This window comes from Spermophilus citellus (assembly GCF_964194105.1).
Source record: "Spermophilus citellus genome assembly, chromosome: 10".
Classification (NCBI taxonomy): Eukaryota; Metazoa; Chordata; class Mammalia; order Rodentia; family Sciuridae; genus Spermophilus; species Spermophilus citellus.
The window spans coordinates 113,489,608-113,509,678 of NC_138197.1; the positions used below are offsets into that span (position 1 = coordinate 113,489,608).

The window sequence follows — 20,071 nt, forward strand, 5'->3', positions numbered from 1 at the left end:
CATGAAGGAAGGGAATGAATGTCCCATACTAACCATCTTAGTGATTAATCACAGTGTATCAGAGACTATTAGGTATGATTTCTGGTCAAGCAGCAATAAAAAGCATTCCTTTAATTGCCTGCGTAGGTTTGAATTATTGCATTTCACAAGACGTCAGGTAGGATTCAAACATGATGCTAAAAATATTCTCTCTTCTTACTGTGATTAAGTCCTTTAAACAACTACCTGTCCATCATAATTATTGACTATCTGCTGCTTATAGTACATTGGTATAGATACTTTTGTAGCTGCAAAGGAAACACAGATTAAAGTTCCTATTGCCAGCTAAATTAAGTATTTTCATTAGTACACATGATACAAATCAATTTGCCTTATCAATTTCACACATACATGTGTGAAAGTATTATAAATTGAACAGATTAATGATTAATGTATGAGTGTATATGATTTGAATAGACTAGAATGGAGAAGAGGTAGGTTCCTAGGAGAAGATCCTGCTTTAAAGATGGAAAAGGTTATCTTAGATCAAGAGAAACTGCAAAATAGTTCTTCTTAGTTATACAAGTTTAGTGGTTGTGGGGTTTTTTTTTTGTTTTTTTTTTTTTTTGTTTTTTTAGTTTAGGATTTTTAGCTTGACCTAGTATAGTATCTAACAGTGTGATAATAGTGATTGAAATGCAAATGCTACTACTAATAGTAATAATAATAATAAATATTTATTGAGCACATGGCATGTGCAGACATCATTAAGTGTTTGTATACATTATATCACTTAATATCATAAAAACCCTTTGAAGTGGGTTACCATTACTATTCCTACTGTTGAGATGAGAAATTGATGAACAGGAAAATTAAGTAGCATGCTCAGGTCTTAGAACTTATAAGTGGAAGAGGCAGGAGTCAAATCCAGGTCCACCTAAATTCAGGACCCACACTGTTGTGTGTGTGTGTGTGTGTGTGTGTGTGTGTGTGTGTGTGTAACTGGGGCTCAAACTCAGGATCTTGTGCATGTGAGGCTAGTACTCTTCCAGTGCTCTTTGTCCCCAATCTCCAGATCTGCTTTTTAAAGTAACACCCATCCAGGGAATGACTTACTAGACTAGTGGAAGCAGCTAGGTGTGGTGGTACAAGCCTGTAATCCCAGGGGCTTGGGAGGCTGAGGCAGGAGGATTGAGAGTTCAAAGCCAACCTTAGCAACTTTTTGAGTCTCTAAGCAACTCAGAGAGACCCTATCTGTAAATAAAAAATAAAAGGAGCCGGGGATGTGGCTCAGTGGTAGAGCACCCTTGGGTTCAATCCCCAGTACCAAAAAAAAAAAAAAAAAGAGTGACAAGGCAACGCCTGAAATAGAATAGTGGAAGCAGGTGCTCCTGGGAATTGAGGAGTGAGATGTGAGAAAGTGAGATGAGAAAGAAAAGGTCGCTAGAGTAGACTGATCTTTAAGAAGAGTTGAGAGCATGGGAAAACAACATGAGGAATATAGGGAAATGGCCAGAATGAGCCACAGAACTGAAGAGCAGGGGTGGTTGGGAAAAGAATTAGGGGGCATAGAGGATGCCTATAGGGACCAAGGGTGAAGCAGAGCCATAAGGAGGGGGCAGGGAACAGACAGAGCTGTATAGCACAAGTGAGGGGATACTTGAAGCAAAAAAACAAAACAAAACTTCCTCCTGTAGGCCTTTAGGTGGCATCTCAAGGTGGAGAGGGATACAGGTAATTGCATAAGAAAAGAATAGGAGAAGTTGGGGAAGTTCAGCCAGTGGTTTTAGTTTTCCCAACTAAGTAGAGTGGGACAGGAAGCTGGAGAGCACAGTCGTCTGAGAGAAAGGTGAAATCTTGAATATAATCATCATCCAGGGCCATGGGTAAGGAAGCTGTCCCAGGACAAATAGAAGATTGAGGGCCACATTGAGATTTAAAAGTCATGTTTGTGATGATACTAGGCTTCTTGGCTTGTGATTTTTCTCAAGCAGCACTTGGCTTTTTGATATAGGAATGAAAAATGCCAATAGAAGCAAATTATTTTATTAGGCAAATGCAAGAAGGAAACAGAGGTACCTGGAAAGTCAGAGTTCTAGTGAGACAGTCAATGGCATGCAGGAGACTGTGGTGGATTATAATAGCTATGAATTTGTCTCATAATAAATAGAAATGCCTCAAGTCTCAGAAAGCATCTCAGCCTGATGTCTGCCATTATTTCTGTAGCTCCTATTGAACATAAATTAGTTTGTGCAATGTTTCTTTAAAATATGTAAATTTAACCTAAAAATCCATAATGATAGTTAAATTCTAGTGAAGTGCATGTTAGTATGTGCTTTACTAATGTACATTCCTTTTTACATGGCTGAATTTAGTGTGCTCATGATTTATTGTTTGTTTGTTTATTTATGGTGCTATGAGTCAAACCCAGACCTCACACGGCTGGATAACTAACTGCTCTGTCATTGAGCCACATCCCCATCCCTATTGTTTATTTAATTATCATTTTTGATATTTTTATGATAAGATGTTGACATCGATCATTTGCTAGTGAGTAAATTACCATTCCACTATATTAACATCCCTCAGTTTATTAAGTTATTTGCATCTTTACGGCTAATGTATGGATTCCATCACATGACTGCCTATACCTTATTATCTCTTCTGACCTCTTATGAGTCCTGCATGTTAGCTGAAGCAGTTGCCTCACAACACCAGCCCCTTATATTGTGCTGGGTATCACATAGAAATGGGCAATAGTGCATCTAAACTTGTATTAACCTAACTCAGATCACCACTTTTTCATTACTTTTCTTTTAAGCCCTTGGCTTATATTCGATGCACTCAATAGTAGTTGATCAAAATGTGTTATGGTGATGTACTTTCACTTTTCTCTCCTCTACTAGTGCTGATTGGATCTTATATAAGATTGAGTCATATTGTATTTTTATTCTCAATGCTTTTCCCCAAGTCTGGTCCCCAGCAGGTGTTCAAAAAAATGTTAAATGAGTGAATAGCTCATGATACATCTTCCAGAGATAGCCCTGGATTGCTGCTCTACTTCTGCCATTATCAGTGACTTTGGGGCCATCAATTTCAGTCATTGGTACAGTAAACATTTGTGAAGTGCCTCCTCTGTACCAGTCACTGTGTGAGGCTTTGGCAAAAGTAAAAGCCAGTCTCTGCCTTCAAGAGAGCTGTGGTTTAGTGCAGGACACAGACAACCACAAAAGCAATTACAGTCCAGAGTGGGGAAAGAGGCCTGAGAACCGAGCGCCACTTCTGGGCTCCCCTGGCAGCCTCGCCACAGCTCTGAAGGTGATGAGCTTCGGTATATTTTTAGAGGGATTCATTGATTCCCTCTTTGAAATTAAGCTAGTGACCCATGGTTAAAAGTTCTAATTGCTTGGAAAAATGATTGCAAAACGATAAGAGTACCCTTGGGAAAATACAAACATGACCAAGGACATTCATGGAAGTATTTTCCTCTTATTAGAAAGACTCTTGACAAAAGGAACAAAAAGTAAAAATCTCACCCCTGGCAGTTAGCTCAGTGGTTGTGATTTTTCTCAAGGAGCACTTTTTGAATTTTTGGTTTTGATTACTTGGACGGAGAGAATGGAATAAATCCTAGAAGCCCTGGATGCAGAGAAAAATAAAGTGAAATGTTTAAAAATCAAACAAAAAACCCTAGCTCCATTTACACAAGCTGCAACTGAGTGCCAGGCTCTGGGTTGGACTCAATGGAGGAATTGGTGATGGCAAAGACAGAGTTCTTGCCTGGAGGAGCTGACGATCCAGAACGAGGATTTGGACTATTGCTTACATACTGAGAAGGCTTGTGTTGTTAAAATGGATGATCATTTTGCATGAAGATGGAGGGTGAACGAGGTCAGAGTGTTTAAAAGACCTGCCCAAAGTCACAGAACTGTACCTGTCACAGTCAAAAGTGGCCAACTCCAGAGCCTCTTTTTGACCACTATCATTATCCTGAAGCCAGCCCTGCCCAGACTTTTCAGTATGGGGCCTCTTGGCTATGCAGGTGGGGGACTAGATTTATAATGGGTTCCCGAGGGAGAGTTAGAGTCAGGGTTTATGATGTTGTAGATGTGGTTGTTGATGGATAGGCAGAGGGACACATTGCCTGGCTCCAAATCCCAGCCCAGCTCTGCTGTGTTTTGAGTTGTATAACCTTAGGCAAGTTGTTTAACCCAAATACTTGAGTTTCCCTATTGTAGAATGGGAATAAAAATATTTCATTTCATAGATGTCGACTAAATAACAAACAGAAATTCTCAGAGGATCAATAAATTCATTCAGTAATGAACATTTCACTGAGAGTATGAATGGGCCTATCAAGGAGTTTACGGCAACGGGGGATTTTTAAAGGCAAAATCATTTGTTTTTAAACAAAAATGCTTGGTTCCAAGGATCATTAACAAAGGTAGTGTTGGCCCAAGGCTGACCAGGCCATTGCTGGACAACTTTCCTCGAAGATATATTTTCTGTGTAAAGCTGTGGTAGCCTTTGTGCCAGGTTGTGGTTCTGTCAGAGGCTTTTGTGATAATTCTTGTTGTCAGGCGTATGTGCATGAGATTCCCTGCCTCACAACCTTCTTGGTCTTATTTATTTTGTTGAGTTTGATACAAGTGACTCCATTTTGATTCTGACCACTCTCACATGGGGTCAGTATGTGGATTAAGTGAATTAACTCATGTAAAATTCTGAGAACAGTGCCTGACATGGACTAAGCAATATAGTTACCATTACTATCATCTAAAGCTGCTTGAGTTCACTTGAAAGGAAATCCTGTAAATAGACTTGTTCCCCTAGTATGCGGCTATAGTGGAAGAATATAAATGCCTACAGTGAAGCCTCCGGGTACAGTCACAGAAGGCTGGAGTAATTCAAGTGCTAGGTATGGCTATACACATCACTTCTAATCACGTGTTCCCATGGTCATCAGTTCCAATTGCTAACCTTGCGTAATAAAGCACCCCAAACTTAGTGGCATAAAATGACTATAGTTTTGTCAGGCTCTAAGATTCTGTGGGTCACATGTTGGGAAGAGCATAGTAGGGCAGCTTGTCTCTGCTCCATGGTATCTGGGGCATTGGTTAGGAAGACTTGAAGACTGGGATAATTGAATGGCTAGTGGCTGGCATCACTGAAAGCTCATTTGGATGGTACTTGATGTTGGCTGTCAGTTGGGTGCTGGGACCACAGTGTGGCTGTGGGCCAGAACAGGACATGAGACCTCTCTCTGTGGTTAGTTGGGCCTCTTCACAACACGGTGGCTGAGTTGTCAAGATTGAGCCTCCGAAGAGAACCAGCAAATTTCTGTCATTTTTTATACCTTAGCATCAAAAATTCCATAACAGCTTCCCTACTTGTCTCAGATCCACCCAGATTCAAGATAGGACATAGACTGTATCCTTTTGGGTGGAAAGTATCAAAGTCAAATTGTAAGAAAGGAATGTGGGCTAGGAGCTGCTGTTGCAATCATTTGAGGAAAATTCAGTCTGCGACAGCATCCAGTGAGTCCCAATTTCTGGGCCTATTCCTCCTCTGAGCAGGGGCTTCTCCAAAGGGATCTACTTAAGCTATTTTTTAAATTAGTTAGCAATCTTTCCTAAATATATTAGGTAATAGTCATGGAGTTGCTGAGTACGTTTATGCTCACAGGGTGGGAATAAACTAGGTGGATTCTCAAAGGATACTCTGAAATAACTTATGAAGTCTTTCTGGCTGTGGTATGGGGTTGAACATGCCCCTATTTATGTAGGACAGCTTCCTTCTGTTTTCTAAGGATGCTAAATCCTAGAGGGTCGCACTAAGCTATTTAACTTCCTTTGGCTAGTTTTATTTTCTTACTGCATGCCTTCTGGTCTCTTTTTGCTGATACCCTCTAAACTGTTACTTACAGCACAGAGCACAAGTTTCCATGTATTCCATAGTGGGTATTTACTAAGTATTTAAAAATATATATTAATGTAACTTCTTTTAGTTAAGAGTTGTACATTTTCTTTTCTTTTCTTTTTTTTTTTTTTGTACCAACTAAGAGCTGTCTGAATAGATTTTATGGGCATCTAGAATTACATCTTTCTTCTGGGAGACATTATCATTCCATCCTCAAGTGAAGAGTATCCTTTGTATGTAAGTTCATGAGCCATCCACTTAATATTCTTATATTCTTTTGAAGACAATGCCAGATGACATCAGTTCCACACTGCTTCTAAAACACAGCGCTGACTTTGATGCCATCCACTCACTGTTCACTTCTAACTGTCAAATTTGGCTAAGGGAAAAAGAAAGCCCTTAAGAAAAGGCCAGGCTATTAATGTGCTCTTCAAAATGCTAAGAAAAGGCTAAGCTGTTTATAGCATTTCCAAAATGCTCATCTCTCAGAGATTTGCCGGCAACAGTGTCAGGGTGAAATATACTCTCGTTCATCAAGCAGCTGAGAGCCTTTGTATTATCTGTGCTTGAAGTACCAGCCCCACTTTCATCCGATGTGCAGTTTGGGGGTATAATGATGCTTGGATGAAATTTAAAACAAGATATCCTGATATTATGTTTTTGCTATAAAAGTAATGAGAAGTGTGTGCACTCCTTGATTAACCAAGCCGGGTGTCATTTTGGATACAACTGCACAGCCATCTAGAAGGGAGTTTCCTGGAGGTTAGTCACTTTGTAGAACTCAGAAGGAGGCGAGAGACAAGGGGTATCATTAGCAAATCTGTTCATTCTTCTCTATTTTGTTAAGACGTGGGTTAAATGTTCAGTTTCATGTCTTTCATTCAGTTTTCTAAATTATTTGCCTTGATTTAAAAAAAAAACAAACCTTAACAGTGAAATTATAATATCATTTTAGGAGAGCCTTTGATTTTTCCCTCATAGAGCTAAATCAATTGGAAAACCTTTGGGAATTCTCTTGACAAATGTTGTTTACATTTAAGTAGACACACAAAGCAGAAGCAGGTGTAAATTCATATCGTTTACCTTTTTTACTTTGGACACTAATTATTTTGAGATTTTTGCAGTTATTCTGCCTGTATCATAGGTGGTAATGCCATCACGGTCTTCCCTCAACCACACATGGCAGCATAGTGTGGTGGCAAGACACCTGGCACAAGTTCTAGTTCTAGTTCTAGTTCTAATTCTGCCCTTATGGACAAGTTAGGAATCCTAAAAGACTTCAGGTCAATTAGATGCTAAGAAAGGTCTGGGACGCAATGTATCTAGTGGATAAAAACCTAGTTTCATTTTTGGTTCTATCACCTGTTGGTTATGAGACTATGAGCAAGTTACTCTATTTCTCTAGGCTTCCATTCCTTATCTGTAAATTGGTGACAACTACTCCCATATGGGACTACATTAGAAACCATATTTAACACATTTGGTACAGCACAAGGCCTGTGGTAGGCATTCCATACACCATGGTCATCTTTATTTTTTCCAGCCTTAAAATAGAGTGAAATGAATCATTTGTTCACTTGAACATTAGCAACTCCCTTCATTAGTGGCTTTAGCCTTCTTAAATATTTGCTAATTTTCAAAGAGTAAATGGCCATTTAACAGATGTATCTTTGGTGTTGTTTTTCAACCATGCTTTTTACATTAACAGTAGATTCACAATGCAGTTATAAAAATAATCCAGGGAGGGCTGGAGATGTAGCGAGTGGAAGAGGGCATAGCAAAGGAAGGAGGGAGAGAGAGAAAACAGAGAGATCCAGTGTACCCTTTACCCGTTTTTCTCCAATGGTGACATCTTGCAGAACTATGGTACAACACCACACAGTATCTTCACAGTGATACCGTCAGGATAACAAACTTGTTCACCACCCCAAGGGTCCCTGTTGCCCTTTGTTAGCCACACTCACCCACCTCCTCCATAACCCCTAGCAACTGCTTGTTTTCCATCTCTGTACTTCCCTCATTTGAAGAATATTATATAAAAGGAATCATACAGGATGTAACCTTTTGGGGATTGGACTTTTTAAACAATTCAGCACAATTCATAAAGAGCCATTAAACTGTTTTTTGATGAACAACAAAAAAACTCACGATGAAAACTGAAAACAGGCATATCCTTTTCACAACAGAAAAGTGCTTGATGCAGTGCTCAGTGACTCTGCTAGTCTTCCTGCCCGCTACCCTTCCCTTCTTCCTCTTGGCTCCTTCCCTCTCCTTTTTCTTGCCCTTTTCTTCTTCACATCCCTTTATCAACTGACAGAGGCTAATTGTTCAAGTGAGAAATGCTAAAAAAAAAAAAAAAGTGAAATGAATAAACGTGTGTGACATGCCTCTGAGAACTGCACTCTGAGACTTTTCTATGAGAAATTGCCAGTGCTGGCTGCCTTATAAGAGGGGTTTGCAGCTGCTTGTGGTGTGCACTGACGGGAATAAAGAAGTCAGCGTGAGCAAGTTTTCTTTCCACACTGTGCACATAAGGTCTGCCCTTGGGTTTGCTGCTGCAGTGGGAGCTGCTAGCTGACAAAGCCCAGCATGCTTTGATTCTAGGCAACAAAGTCCCCGGAACAAAACGCAAACTTCAGTTCTTTATAAAGCCTTTGCTCTAAAATAGAACCTCCAGTTCCTAGTTGCTAGAAGTTAAGCCCAGTGAGCTCTCTCATAAAAAATCATCAAGAAATGCCAAGTATTGTTAGAACTCTGGAATTTTCATTTTTGTGTCCCAGGTCAAAAGCCCACAGGCAGAGCCACAGAGCCCCTGCAGGAAGGAACCCAGCCACAGGGTACCCAGCTACAGCATTTCTTCCTCTAACTTTGCTGCTGAGCAAGCCCTGACCTTTAAGTGCAGTTAGACTCTGATAGAATTTCCCCTTATTCAGAAATACAGTGAGACCAAGGTTGCCAGAGTTCAAGAACATTAGTCAGGACAGAGCAGGCTGTGGTCACTAAAAAAACAAGCCCCAAATCTCAGTGGCAGTATAGATTTCTTTCTTTCTCATGCACAGTCTAATGAGGATTCGGCATCTTTCCTTCAACTCAAAACTGTGCTACCTGCGCTGCATAAGAAAACCCATGCAGAAGAGAGGGCTGCAGGATTTCACCACACATTTCTGTGTAGGGTGACCCTATTTCCTCATATGTTGGCACAGTCACAATTTACATGTGTGGATTTAGAATAACGGTTCACATACTCTCCTTTCACTCTGAAGTGTGTCCCAGTTCAGACAGTGAATTCAGGTGACTGTTTCTAAGAGCCATCTTGCTTACATCCTGCTGGTCAACCTAACATGCAAGGATGTGATAGGGAGCATTGGAGAAGAACAAGTATATATTTCAGTGACTTCTACTAATTTGTGGCACAGTAGGCCTTTGAAGAAATGCCATGAATTTTTAAATAGAAATAATACAATAACTTCAATTACAAAACCTCTGTTGAACTGATAGTATATGATATTGGCTTTGACTAAGCATCTCACTCACACATTATGATAGGTGAGTAAATAGCCTTCCTGGGGAGTCCTGTTACCTTGCATGACCAAAGGCACTATGCAGATGTGATTAAATTAAGAATATTGTGATGTGGAGATTATCCTGGATTATCCAGATGATCCCTAAATGGAATCAAAAGTCCATCTAAGAGGGATTCAGGAGGAGATTTGAAAAGATAAGCAGAGAAGAGGATGAGCTAATGGAATCAGAGATTGGAATGATGAGCTTTTAAGATGGAGAAAGGGGCTATGAGAAAGAAATACAGGCAGCCACTCCCGTTGGAGTTTAACCTAATTAAATCAATTTCAGATTTTTAACTTCCAGGACTATAAGACATGAATTTATGTTGTTGTAAACTACTAAGTTTGTGGTAAAATTTGTTACAGCAGCAATAGGAAAGTTAAGCCTGTAACTTCAGATTCCTGTTGTAGTTAACATGGATTCATTATTGTCTATTTTTGCATGTTAGAAATTGAGGCCTGAAGACCTAAGTGACTTTTGCCCAAGGTCTGTCTCTCAGCTAGTCAGTGTCAGGATCAGGATCCATGCCCAGGCACACTGGCTCCTCAGCCACTCTGTGGCTCGGCTTCTCCCCTGGCACCCAGCTACTCTCTGAGATACCTTCCTACCTTGTCTGTCAATCACTGGCAGGTCCAAGGCTCCCCATAAAATCCCCTGCTCCAAGCAGCCTCTCTCCCAACTCCCACCTGACTTCCATTAGGTTCAGCACCCTGGACAACCACACTTTTCCATCTTCTGCTTTTGGAAATTTTACAGAGGGTTCTAGGGAGGCTGCAGGAAATTCTCAAGTAAAGTTAGAATAAATATGAAATTATTGAATTTTTCCAAATTTAAGTTTATAGGAAGATAAATACTTGCTGGGAGACATTATTTCTGAATTTCCTTCCTACTCTTCTTTAATCTCTAAATCTCCTCACACTCTGGGGGCAGGGGGATGTTCGTAAGGGCACTCAAATATGGTGATTAATAGAAATGATACTGAAAACATATTAGGTTTGTTTTACTAAAACCTTGTAGGGAGGCATCTAGAAATTTGGCATAAAAATTAGATTATTACTTTAATCTCTTTTGGCCACATGCTGCCATATTGCCACTTAATGTTCTTATAGTTATCCACTGAATTAAAAACCCTTGTGGCCTCCACACTGAGCCATCTGCACCTCTTTTTCAAGACTGAAGAACTTATTTTCCCAGCTCTGGGAATGTGCTGGCTGATAGCCCTCAAGCTCTCAACTCTCTCCAGGAATTTCTTTCATCTAAAGTTTATGACTTCTTCCTACAGGAAAGACTGCATCCAATTACTGGTTGAAATGGGGGTACAAGAACTGATCCCTGCAACCACCACATTTAAAGATAACTCTGAAGGGCCATCCCAGCTTCAGAGCTCCCTGCAAGGTTGAGCTGAACCCTTTGCTGTGATTGCATTTCTGTACATCTTCTCCTTCAGCCTAATCTTGCTTCCTTTCCTTTTCCACAGGTATCAATCCCAGAGGTATTCCCTAATCCTAATCAACTTCTTGAAAACTCAATTCCATCTTAGAATCTGCTTCCCAGGTGTGGTTTGTCAGCTTTCCATCACTATAACAAATACACCAGAAAACAAACTTATGAAGTGAAAAGGTTATTTGGGTTCACAGTTTTGGAGGTTCTAGTCCATGATTTTTTTGACCACCTTACTTCTGGACCTGTGAAGATGCAACACAACATGTTGGGAGTTACAGTAGAGCAAAACCACACACCTCATTGTGAGTCAGGGAGAAAAAAAAAAAAAAAGAGGAAGAGGCTCTGGGATACTCTCTGAGGGCACACCCCCAATGACCTAAAGCATCCTACTGGACCCACCTCCTGAAGGCTCCACCACCTCCCAGTAGCATCTCTCTGAAGACCAAGCCTTTACCACATGGGGGTGGGAGGAACTTAAGATCCAAACTATAGTATCAGGAAACTAAACTACAACAAGGACTGAAAAAATTAAAAACTGAAGACTAGTGATGAGTACATACGAGCACACAATTAATCCTTACATATTGGAATTAAAGAAATCTAAAGTAACTCTGAAACATACTTTCTGGCTTAAAGTTTAATTTTTAAAGCAAAAAGTAAGAGGAAAACATCACATATACATCTCACCCACTCAAGACTAAAAATACTTAATACAGTGTGACCCATAGTTCCATCCCATTTTTCTTTTGACCTCCCCATAACAGTTAATTTACAAATGAAAAAACAAAAAAAAAAACAGCTTTAAAAAAAAACACAAATACTCCAGCCTGTATCCAGTTCTCAATAAACGTAGTTTTTCCTGTCTCAGGAAAAAGTATTTTTCCAGAGTACAGAAGTGTCTGTCAACCGTTGACAAGCTCGAAGCTGCTCACGAAATGCAAAGCTTTAAAGTCATTCTCTGAAAATAAAGGTAATAATGTAAAAATGGAATACAATCACATTTAAATACTGTATTAGAATATATATCTCCACAAAGAATGAGGAATAGATGTTCAGTTTGACAAGATATCAGATACAAGCGTTTCTGTTAAATTCTCTATCCAAGGAAACTTTTCCTTTAACTCTTCCTTCTAACCCTTGATTATAAAAGCCTTGAACTTACATCTAATTCCATCTCTTTGGAAAATGCCTTCCCAGTGAGAGAAAGCAGCTGTTCTTTCTACACATTGCTGTGTCAGACTTCAAAGGTGCCTTATTCTGGGCCTCAGTCCTGAGCACTCAGAATAAGCCAGGATATGTACAGCCTGAACTTTCACTATTAAGGTCTCTTCTGTATCCTTAAATAGTTCTCTATGAAAAACATATACCTATATCAACTCTACCACTTTGCATTAAGTAGAGAGCTTTATCTGGGTGTGGATGGGGTGGGAATGATAATGTGTGCAAAATGGTTGCCTAGGAAGAAAAGGTCAAGGACCCTGAGACATTCTCTAGCTGAGCTCTGCCTTAGTTTGAATAATACTAGGTATGGCTGCCATATGGGTTTTCCTAATAGTAAACAGTTCTATGATTCTCCAACACCAACTGGGTCTCCAAAGGTTTTATCAAATATTTTATTGACATTTACTACCCCGAATATAATGGAACATCAAGTTAAGGGCTCATTTCCACAAGACTGCCTTCACTTCAGGTGCCTGATGCAAATAGATGTAACAAGGTGTCTCTCAGTCAGATACAAACTCGGATCCTTCCTTAACAACTCACAAAACTAAAAAAAAAACAAAAAAACAAAAAAAAACCCCACCACTTTTATTTATGATTATGACTTTGCTATAAGGGCTATAACTTGGGAACACCAGATGGAAGAGATGCATAGGGCAAGGGTGAGGGCCTGCCATTCACCCTCAAAGTATGTCACCCTTCCAGAGCCTCCAGGCCTTTGCTACCCTGCAAACACCCAGAACAGAGATTTTATGGGGTTTCCTTATGTAAGCATGATTGATTACATCATTAGCTTTGATTGAACTTAATTGCTTCTCCTATCCTTAGCATATAAAAGACTGCAAATTCCAAGTGTTTTAGGAGCTCTGTGCCAGGAACTCAGGGATGAGGACAAATATTAACTTTTATTATACCACAACTCTAAGTAGTGAACAAAATGTAAAATTGATTTCTGAGCATACATTGCACTGACCATAGGTCTCCCTCAACACACTTGGCACGTGGAGGTGCTCTTCATGTATTTCAGTAAACAGGCTATTGTTGGAAACATTCATGTTAAGGTGAGAAGAGAGACAGGGGCCCTCCTGTTGCTGATATGTTTGGAGTTTATCTGTTTTTTTGCACATATGAGATGATGCATTTGAGCAAAAATTGTCCTTTATTAAAAGGTGAACTCTGTCCTTTATTAAAAGGAAACACCATGCACAGCAGAGCTCAGTCATGGTCAAGTGAGGGTGGTAATGCTAGTGACGGTGATCATTTAAGAAGGGTCTATTTTCCTACTAGACAGTGTGCCACCTGAACCAATTCCCTACACAAATGCTTCCTCCACTACATCTTGTCTTTAATTTCCAATTTTCTTGTTCTCTGTAAAATGCTTTTTATAGTAATATTATTTCTTTAAAATTTAATATTAAAAGATTTCTACATCTCACCAGTATGACTGTTTGATCTCATATAAAAAATATTTTCTGTCATATTTAAAGTTTTAGTAGCACAAAATTAGAGTGATGAAAAGATAATTTTATTCTCAGAAAAGTGTGAAATTTCCTGTGGTCTGGTAGAGTTGTATAAAAGCCCTTTCACCCTCCTAAACTTTGAGTGCTGTTTCTGTTAGAGGGGGGAAATAATATCGATTATTGCTGGCATAGGGATGTTCATAATTGTGTAAAGTACAGTGAAACCAAATATATCTAGTTCTCCCTCATGTGAAACTTCTATTAGATGGGTCACCAGTCATTCATGATATTGGTTCTTAAGTAATCTAGTATCATATTATCCTTTCTCCTTTGAAATGTGTGTTTTTCCCCAGTCTAGGGAAGAAATTCAATAAATCATTAGCTTCAGAAAAGGCGATATATTAAGAAGAGATAGAAAACATGATAGAGAAACTTATATGTAAGAGTGCTGGATGGAAATACTATTTGGTTTCTTACCCTGAGGGTATTAAAAATTTTCCCCATGTCTCTTGCTCTATGTTTTAAGGTTTTCAAAAGGTGACTGAGTTAAATCCATCCATATCACAAAACTCAGAGTTGTTCAAACTCCTGCTTCCCAGTCACAGTATAAGAATAAGCAAACCTAAATGATTTGTGGAAGTTTGTTCTCCCTCTCCACATTTTTTTTGTTGTTGTTGTTATTTACCACTTAAAAAATCAATAAAAAAGCAACTGACACTCCTGAGAGGAGTAGGAAGGAGTAGGAAGAAGTTTTAGAATAGGTGTTTAATAAAAACTCACTGGGTTGAGAAGAATCATAAATATTTGGAAGACAATATAATTTTCCTTTAGATTGAGGTAAAATATTGGAATAACAGAACGCAAGTTATAAAATCTTTATGACAATATAATCTAGTTTTCATGAAAAAACTCATATAAAATATAGAATTGGCAAATAACCTTTAGCTCTCGCTGATGGCTTTCAAAATCCCTATGAACCCTTTTGCAATGGGTTCCCCCACCCCACCCCACTTTCCCTTCTTTTTACTATTTTGGTCTTGAGAGGACAAAATCATCATTTATTTAATATTGCTCCTTAAAGTATAACCTAGTTAAAGGAACTTATAGTTAGTTGCCAAAAGGTGCTCTGCCTTTTCCTCCATGGAGACTTTTCTAACCTAAGAAAAGAAATCAGGATTCCTTGGTACCTTCTGCTGGACAATCTGGATTCAAGACTAATTATAAAAAAACAAAACAAAGCACAGAAGCCTGCATTTATGCAATTGCCAATATTTTCTTTATTAAATGCAAGAAAGTTTCATAATTTTACCTGAAATTTAAATTTATTTGAGAAATTTCCTATGGAAGAAAATCCTAAACCTTCCTTAAATTTCCAAAAGCAGAAGCTGGAAATGTGAGTGTCCAGGGTACATGCTGAGCCCATAGGAAGAAGGATTGATTAGGAGTGGGAGAGAGGCTGGATGGAGCAAGAGTCTTGGACTTGCCCATGCTGGACAGACAAGGCGGGAGGAACCTGAGAGGGATGGGTACGGGGGGAGAGGCAGTGCGGCAGAGTGGTGAAGAATGTGTTCTAGGGAGTCGATGTGCTTGGCATGGATCCTGACCTTGACCTTCACTGGCTAAAGAATCTTGGGCAAGTCATTCAGTCTCCAGGTCTGGTGGGTATGTTCACTTGGTAAAATTTATGTGGACTCACTTTAAATGAACATTCAGTTTCTTTTAATATTGATAACATTGATGTGCTTCGGCTGTGAGACAAATTCAGTGTTTTCACCTAAGTTAACATGTAAAAAACTGGCCTTAATGATTTTGAGGATAGTGATTTTTTTTATTTTAGTATTTGATAAAATGTTGATTTTACCAAGTGCTGCCCTAGCCATGGTTAGGTGATTTCCTAATTCTAGTGAAAATAATTTAAAATGAAAAAATCTTTTTAAACTTCATTTGTAATAGTGGCAAAATTATTTAAAATCTAGGTAAATGTAACAAAAATAATATAGGATATAAATAAAGGTAAGGATACAGCCATAGTAGCAATTTTACAATACCACTCATTAAATAAACATTCCTCTTTCCCCTGGTTTGAAAAGTTAGTTAATTATATGTAAATGATATCTATCATTACTTCTAATGGAAGTTCTTAGCCAGACAAATGGAGGAATTTCAAAAAAGGTACAGGTGTTTTCTTTCTTTCTTTCTTTTTTAAGGTACAGGTGTGAGAAAGGAAGAAATAAAACTGTCATTATTCATAGACACAAAAAACTCAAAGTAGTTTCAGATAAACTCTTAGAATAAATAAATTCAAGGAAGTTGCTATATGTACAATCAATACAAATATATTTTTATTTCCATTTAGAATAAGCACAACTAGAAGTGAAATTTAAAAAGCTATCAATTATAGAAGTATCAGTAATTTACATAAGTGTACAAAGAATTTAAAGACCATCTAGAACAAGAACAAAGCTGACGGACTTAAACTTTTGGCTATTATGTCTTATTAAAGAACCACAAGAACACAGAATGAAACTGGAGTAAGTATAGATAAACGGAATAGAGTTCAGCGGCTAAAAAGAGAGAATCTCTATTCTACAAACACATAAATAGAATGAGAGTCCAGAAAGAAACCCATACATATACAATGATTTTTCCATACAGTGCAGAAGGAAAAACATTTTCAATAAATGAGTCTGGGTCAGGTGAATATCTATATAGAAAAGTAACACACCTCAGTCCTTACCTTATAGAGCATTCAAAATCAATTCCAAATTGATCATAGGAGCACATGCAGAAGATAAAACAATAAATCTTCCAGAGAATATCATAAAGGATTTTATCTTCATGACCCCGGTCATGGCAAGGATTTCATAATTAGGACCCACATAAAAAAAATTACCATTCCTAGAATAAAGACTATAAATCGGACTGTATTTAAACTATCTTTAAGTGAAATGGTGAGCCACAGTGTAGGAGCATGTGTGTGTGTGTGTGTGTGTGTGTGTGTGTGTGTGAGAGAGAGAGCGAGAGAGAGAGAGAGAGAGAGAGAGAGAGAGAATAAAGGATTAGTTCCTAGAATATATTAAGAATTCCCATATGTATCCATAAAAAATCTGCACTTCATGGAGAGACCTATACCATAAATAAGGTGTTATTAGTTGTCAAGGACATGACATTAAAACATAATGAGTTTCTTTTTCTGTTTTGTTTTGTTTTGTTATATTGGGTCTTGAACTCAGGAGCACGCGACCACTGAGCCACATCCCCAGCTCTATTTGTATTTTATTTAGAGACAGAGTCTCACTGAGTTGCTTAGTGCCTAGGTGTTGCTGAAGCTAGCTTTGAACTTACGATCCTCCTGACTCAGCCTCCTGAGCTTCTGGGGATTACAGGTGTGTGCCACCGCTCCCTGACCATAATGAGTTTCTTAATGCGTACGAAACACCAGAATGGCCAAAATATTAAACTGAAATTATCAAAGTTTGTAAAAATATGGAATAAGCAGAGCTTTCATACATTGCTGATAGAGAGTGTGAGTTTGAAAACTATGGTCCAGTTGTCTTAAGGGTAAACACATGCATACCCAGTAACCTGGTAAGTCTCACTATTTCTTGATCTGTGTGATGGTTTCATAAATATGTTCATTTTGAAATATATATATATATATATATATATATGTGTGTGTGTGTGTGTGAGTGTGTGTGCATATGTATATATGCACACACACACATATATATTTATTTCAATCAGAAATTTACCTTAAAATTGTGTGTATCAATACAAAAATATAGAATACTATGTTCTAGCATAGACATAAGTACATGAAGTACTAGACTTACCTTCCAAAGGGCTTAAAACGCTTGGGTGTCTAGAAAGGTAGGGTGGCTCCTAACATTTTTAGAATAATTTGTATTCTCCTGAGGACAGACAGGGATCAGTGCCTTCTGGGTGACAACTGCTTTTATCTTTCTAATGTGAAACTTTGGCCTGTGGCCTCCATAAGTAAACTCACCAGTTAATCTTTCTGCTTTGACCAATGGTGACCTGTGTACAGAGGTTCAATGAAAGGGTCAGAAGCCAAAATGCTCTATTTGTATCTAGTAAATATGTCATAAAGATAACTCTAATATTAAATAAAACTAACTTGGCCACCTTGTTTTGTTAAAGCAATTTCTACATAATGGAAAGGGTTCTGCAACAAAAGAGAGTTCTAAAGAAAATATAAATATTTTTAATACCATTTTTTTCCTTGTTCACTTCTTTGAAAGCCATCTACTCAATGTTATTAAATTGGATATGAGATTTTTCATCACATAAAATAGATCAAATGTTCAGAGCAATTAAATAGCAATGAGATACAACCAAAATAAGCATGGTTACTATATGTAGTTCCAATGCATTAATAAAGCAATTAGAATTAATTCCCAAAATTTTTCCCTTTTCACTGAATAAAAATTATAATGAAATAGCAAAAATTAACAACAAAAATGAGGGTTTCTGACATTCCATAACATGCTACCTTGGGTTTGAGGAAATTCTCACATATTTCTGGTTGAAGTGTTAATTGCCATAACTTATTTGGAAAGTAATTCTAGAAAGAAATGTTAAAATGTAAAAGGTAAACACCCCTTGACTAAACAAAACAATTTCAGAGAATCAGTAATACAGAAATAAAAACCCACTATATCCAGGGATTATCTATCTATAAATAGGCAAGCATGTACAAAAAAAAAGCAGAAGTGAGCTCTGCAGAGAATGATGGAACAAATCAGGAGCTGGCCAGCCCAACTGTTGCATACCCATAAAGAAGGATGGATTCAATAATAATAGTATTATGTAGTTTTTATCAAGTAGTCATTGCAGTATGCTAGGCACCATTTATTTGTATGAACTCATTCAATCCTTGTAAAAACAATATGGTATAGTAATATTATCATTTCTATTTCATGGATGATGAAATTAAGATTCAGGCAGATCAAATGCTTGACCCCCTCGCAGAGCTGGTGTGTATGAAGTCTGAATTTGAACCAGGCAGTCTTACTCTAGAAGGCGCACTCTTAACTTCCATGTAGTTCCCTGAATCAATTAAGAAGGGAGTTCTCTTATATATCATTAATGAAGAAGAAAATAATGGAAAGGTGGTCATCCTGTTTAAAAAAGAAACACAAAAGCCATAGGAAAAAATTGATTATATATCAGAATTGATAAAGGAAGGGGGGAGATGTATTAAACTTTTTAATGCCTCTTTATTGTTTCAAGTTCTAGAAATCATTGGGATACATTTGTTTTAAGTGAAGAAAAAGTTAACAAAAACCAGCCTCCACTTTTTTTAAAGTTCATTGTGCTTCTTTGAGAATAAAAGGAATGAATGGTTTATTTAATAAGTAGACAGGAAATTAGTAAAACTTGTCCTCTAATTTCTTACTGTGACTTAGGCCCACAGCTCTAACCCATTGTGGTCATTCTATACAGCATTTACTCATTCATGATACAAACATATTGGTACAAAGTGGATCTTTGTAAACATTCATTTCCTTTCCATCAGTTTTGTTTTCTCTTCCCTGTCCTTCCCCCAATCAAATAACCAACACTATGACAAGAGAAGCAGTCTTTATTCTCTTGTTTTTCAACCTGCTTAGGATGAGTTTGGCTGTAGTTACTTTCAGTCATGGCAACTCAGTGCCTCTTTCAGATAGAGTGATCTCCAGATATAATTTACTGGTATTTCCCCCTTGAGTGTGGTGTGACTTATGCTCAAAATGAGGGAGGGAGATGTGTCAACAGCCAGTCTGTTAGGAAGGAAAGCATTTCAATAAGAACCAGGGCCAAGAGTCCTATGCTTGGAACTATGAGCAAGACTATATAAACAGTCTACATTTTTGGAAGGACCTGATAATTTGAAGGCTAATCTATAAATCCTAATAGGATATAGAATGACTTTGTGAGATTTCAGCACTATAGAGGTATGAAGCTTTGTGCCTTACTTTAACCAACAGAGGTAGCTAACTTTCATATAAAATTGTTATGTGAAACGTGTATCTGGATATTTCGAGAATACAGTGAACAGTTTGAACAGTGTACTTCACAACACTTTTATTTTTTTTTTTCAGGTACCATTTGATATCTCACTGCCTTCTATATTCAATCTTGAGAGACTTTTCGATCTTGCTAATGGCTGTATTATATCAGGAGGAAGCCTTTTCAACTGGATAGTGTCGATTATTTCATAACCTTCCTTTCCAGGGTAACTTTAGAAAGAATCTTATTGGTATTTTTCTTAGTTTGAAATAAGTTTCTGGAACTGTTCTCTTACAACTATCAAGATTATTTTCTTATATAACCTAGAGTTTTTTTTATAAACTATAGTGTTGAGGAATGCTTTACATAGCATTTGAATTAAATGACAATGCCAGTATTTATTCAAACTATCTTACAGAGATAGCCAAAGAAAATATGTTTGTGCATGACATAACTATTCTAACATTTGTGGT

The 20,071-nt window shown here is 37.9% G+C and overlaps 1 protein-coding gene across 1 annotated transcript in view; it reads left to right on the top strand.

Annotated features, from left to right (window-relative positions):
- Positions 1-19,810, top strand: part of CFAP54 (cilia and flagella associated protein 54) — a gene marked incomplete at its 3' end in the record, with an annotated part of 282,789 nt that extends 262,979 nt beyond the window's left edge. The window contains exon 68 of the mRNA XM_081309497.1: positions 19,691-19,810. Coding sequence (XP_081165623.1) covers positions 19,691-19,810 — 120 coding nt within the window. The remainder of the gene's footprint in view (positions 1-19,690) is intronic.
- Positions 19,811-20,071: the final 261 nt, after the last annotated feature.